The sequence below is a fragment of the Penaeus monodon genome, chromosome 9 (assembly GCF_015228065.2).
Source record: "Penaeus monodon isolate SGIC_2016 chromosome 9, NSTDA_Pmon_1, whole genome shotgun sequence".
Taxonomy (NCBI): domain Eukaryota; kingdom Metazoa; phylum Arthropoda; class Malacostraca; order Decapoda; family Penaeidae; genus Penaeus; species Penaeus monodon.
In genome coordinates this window covers 12,558,046-12,562,622 of record NC_051394.1, presented here as the reverse complement: position 1 = coordinate 12,562,622, position 4,577 = coordinate 12,558,046, and the positions used below count along the sequence as shown (strand labels likewise).

The window sequence follows — 4,577 nt, the reverse complement described above, 5'->3', positions numbered from 1 at the left end:
AGAGAGAGAGAGAGAGAGAGAGAGAGAGAGAGAGAGAGAGAACGCAACGCGTGTCGGCTGTGTATGTGTACGCCTTATCGTGTAGGTGCTTGTGTGCATTAGCAGTCGTAGAGTCCCTTCGTCTTGATATGCGAGCTGGGAGGCAGCTTTCCCCGCGCCGTCAGACCGACCGACCGACAGACAGACAGCGACCCCTCCGTCAGAGCCCTCACACTGCCGGCCCACAGACCTTCTTCACCCTCACCCATGGCTTCCGTACACGACTTATGCAACCTTTTAAGGCTTAGTATGCATCAGCTTTCAAAAGTGTGCCTAAACAATTGTTTTAAATAAATCAAAACCTGTCTCGCGACATCCCAAGCTCAACACATCCCAAGGAACAAAGAAGAGTGAAATATCCTGAACGTCCAAGGCTGAGGGGCGTAAGCGGCCTGCGGGGAGCGAGCCAACCCGGGCCTTACGAGCGGTGGCTCTAAGGGCTGGAGTTCCATCCGCCCGCCCCTCCCGCACGCACACCTGTGCTCGTCAGTCGTTACCCATTGCCAGCAAAATACGAATGGAGATTTGGATAAACTGAATAACGTAGGGTAGGCCGGTTGGGGGTAGGCCTAAAGCCCCTGGCATGAAGTATATGCAAAGCTGGTGGTGTTGCAGTGTGCATGACAAGTACAGATTGAGGCGAGGGACGATGACTGTTACGTTACTATGGTGCTCATGTGACTTGGGGACGCGGCAGCAAGGTCACGCCTCACACTGGTTGTAACACTACAACCACGGCCATGACCGTAAATTGTACTCTAAACGCATTATCTTGAAACGGTTTAAAATATTGTGGACGTGTGTATGAATGAGCGAACATGAGTATTTATTATACATGACTGTAGATGAGCGTTATAGGATACGTATATTAATAGCCTACACACACACCGTACATATACGTACACGCTCTCTCTCTCTCTCCCAGAATTATGTTTATATGTATGTCTATAAGCATGTATGTATATAGTATATAAACATGTATGTATATATGTATATAAACATGTATGTATATATGTATATAAACATGTATGTATATATGTATATAAACATGTATGTATATATGTATATAAACATGTATGTATATATGTATATAAACATGTAAGTATATATGTAAATAAGAATTATTTATATATGCATGTATTTCCATGTATGTATGTGTAGTGCTAGTAGTACTAATGAGTGAATAACTAAAATAAAAACAAACAACAAATCCCACAAAATTCCACAGAACTAACATTCACCCACGAAATAAAAAAAGTGTTGGAGAACCATTGCCTCAGACAAGCCATCCCCACCACACAACTCCACCATCACGAACACACCGGACAAAATGGCCGGCCGCCCTCCCAATTCCCCACTATCACTGAGGTGGGAAGTGGCTGTGGGTTTTCAATTACATATCAAAGCTTTTTAGAATATATTCGTGGCGGCATTTAAAAAAAAGAGAGGTTGGCGTGGATAGGAGGCTGTAGAGATCATTCTTTGTGGATTTTTTTTTCTACAATACAATATGTCATTCCCAATTGCCTATAATTATACTTTGCCCTTCCAACATCTGCTGTAATTCAGAAGAGGGTTTACAAATGCCTACTTTCCCACGAATTAATTCCATGTCAGTCTAATTACATCAATGTCATGAGACTTTACGGGACGACTTTCATTGCGAGATAAATGTCAAATGCTATTTTCATAAAACTAACATAATATTACATTGTAGAATCCGTATTCAGTTATAGATAAGCTCGATATGCATTATCTTTCGTTCCCTGCGCCGCCCCTGCTTGAAGGGGGGGTACGATCTTAATGGGGGTAACATTGTCACGACCCATGTGACGGCCAAATCTTTCAGAACAATTTACCTTTCGCCTATTTATGAGAGCATGTGACGGCAGTTGCTGTTAAAAACACGGTGTGAAGTCATGTTTTGAAATCACCCAGCAAACACCCACCGCAAGATCGATGTTTTTATCGTCTTTAAAAAGGGCCCGAACATATATGACATTCCCGCCAATGCCTGCGGCCCTTCAACCCCTCCTCCACTTGGCGTGAAATTTCAAAAAACAATTGTCCAAGGGCTTCACTTAGACCTGACTCCGAGCATAATGATGAACGCCACCTTGGCACATGCTATTCGTTAATCTAAGCAAAAAATACAAAGCGAAAGAGAGAAAAAAAAAGAAAAGACAACTTTGAGATAAGTCATGACCTTCGATCCATTTAAATGCGGGAAAAATCGCCAATTTCCCTTTCAAACTTTAACTGACAGCGTCAAAAGACAAGAAGAAAAACAAAGAACTCCCCTGACCTTCTCTCAGACCAAGTTGTCGCAGCGCCAACTTTAATCACCTTCAAGCAACAAAACGTGAAGTAGGAAAAAGGGTTGGCTTTACCTGCCCTACTCTTCAAACATGCAATAGTAAATCCGATGTCACTCCTACAAACAAATGACCAATAACCCCGTTCCCGTTTTCAAGGGCAAGGAGGGTCCAAGTCAACAGCGTGCAACAGGGCAGGGGTCGTAAGACCTCTTCTGACAGGGCGGGGGAGGGGGAGGAGAGAGAGAGAGAGAGAGAGAGAGAGAGAGAGAGAGAGAGAGAGAGAGAGAGAGAGAGAGAGAGAGAGAGAGAGAATCACTCCAGCCAACGTATATTTACCTTATATTCAACGCCTCTTCCCCACCCCACCCAAAAAAAGGAAAGAAAGGAAAGAAAGAAAGCACAGCATCAACCCCAATCAATAATCCCCCCACCCCAACCCCACTCTTTTCCCTCACGCAAGTTTACACCACCCTTAAAAAAAGCGAACTTTGCCGCCCTTCTTTTTCAACCTCTCGCGACATGTGTAAATCCCAGCACCAAAGTCCACAACCATAAAGCACGTGTTTTCCCTTTTCGCAGGTTTGCAATATCTCTCAGGATAATGTTTTTTTCTACACCATGTCCATCCCTCATGCTAACTAGCCTACCTAACACGGCTTAAGATAAGCTGTCAGCAAAATTCACTCATTCACAAGCCCCCGCCACCTTTTTATCCAGGCAACGTTTATTTAGAAGTGTCCAAAAGAAGCACAATGTGAACCAATACAAGTACGTAAAGAATTTCACTCCTTTCAATGTTCCGAGTCCAAAATCATCAGAAAACTTAAGTGCGAGTCTTAAATCACCATAGAGTTAAAAAAACTTTCACTTCAATAAAGAAAAGAAAAAAAGTTTGACCGCGATGCTTAATTGTCCACCTAATGACTGGGACACAGGATGCGGGGATGTACCAAACCCCAACGATATCACCTTCAATTAATGTCTCATTAATCTGTTCCTGTTAACTTCCGTCTTATGTCACAGTTTTTGTATAATTGATTAACCGGTTTCCAGCACATGGAGTCACAATCACGTTTTTTAGATTACTTTTTCTTTTCTTTCACCTAAGGATGTATTTCCGTGTTTCACAAGTGTTTCAAAGCAGTCCCTTGGGCCATTTCTCTTGCATTTCAATTATCGTCATTTCCGATAAATTCAAAAATCACAAAAAAATATGTACTTCGCATTCTCAATACACTAATCACTATAAATCACAGCGCGGATTCACTTTTGAGGAGAATGATAAAAAATCTCCAAATTCGCATAGGCCTACACCGGGTTCCTCCCCGATGCCCCGTCAGGTAACAGGCCGGGTAGGCCTCTCGGGGCGTCGTAGGCCTATCAGTAGCAGCCCGCGCAAAAGCCAGACTTACCTCTCCGTGTTCCTCGCATCTCCCGTCCGGCGTGTTCTCCGGAAGGAAGTAGATCCTGAGCGAGACGAGGATCTGTCCGGAAGAGCGATCCTCCCACAGTAACTGAGCCTCGCCTACGGACACGATGTCTTCCTCCTCCCAAATCCTGACGAAGAAGAACTCGCCCAAGGACAATATCCGCTGTTTGCCATGGAGTGTGTATTTGAAAGCTTTGTAGAACGTGTAATTGCCGTGGTGGCCACAGGGCGAGCCCACAAACTGGAAGAAGAAAGAGAAAGAGGATAAAAATGCAACAATTATCGGCCCACTTATCCTCGGCTTCACACACGAGCCAAGCACAAACCTGCATTATCTCCAGCCAAGCCCAGACCTTTTCGCTCTTTTCTCCTCACGTAGGCCTCAAATTTCCACACATTTCTCACATAACACGGGCGGTATATTTAAACACACTTCAGTATCGGTTACGTACCTGAATCTTGTGATTAGTCATAGTAAAAGGGGAATTATTTGCACAGAACCTCGCACGCACGCCACTCACATCGTCTACTTTGTATTTACTATAATTACGTGACGTCACAGGTTGATCCCGGTGACGTCACGCGGTGGGCGGGGCTTGACGCACGTCTCAGGGGAAAAAATGTAGTCTTTATAAAATATTCCTAATATTACCATTCACTAGATCGTCATTGAATAAAGTCTTCGGGTACCAAGTAATTCAATTAGTTTATTTTCTGTTTGTAATTATTTTTTGACTATATATTTCATCGAAAGAACTTAAATATTGGGAGTAATATTTTCACAGAGGTTC

At 43.5% G+C, this 4,577-nt stretch overlaps 1 protein-coding gene across 1 annotated transcript in view; it reads right to left on the bottom strand.

The window, feature by feature from the left end:
- Positions 1–4,330, bottom strand: part of LOC119576968 (AT-rich interactive domain-containing protein 5B-like) — a 97,376-nt gene extending 93,046 nt beyond the window's left edge. The window contains exons 1-2 of the mRNA XM_037924626.1: positions 4,239–4,330; positions 3,770–4,027 (exon numbers count right to left, since the gene is read on the bottom strand). Of these exons, the coding sequence (XP_037780554.1) occupies positions 3,770–4,027; positions 4,239–4,259 (279 nt within the window). The 5' untranslated portion in view covers positions 4,260–4,330. The remainder of the gene's footprint in view (positions 1–3,769; positions 4,028–4,238) is intronic.
- Between the last annotated feature and the right edge of the window lie 247 nt (positions 4,331–4,577).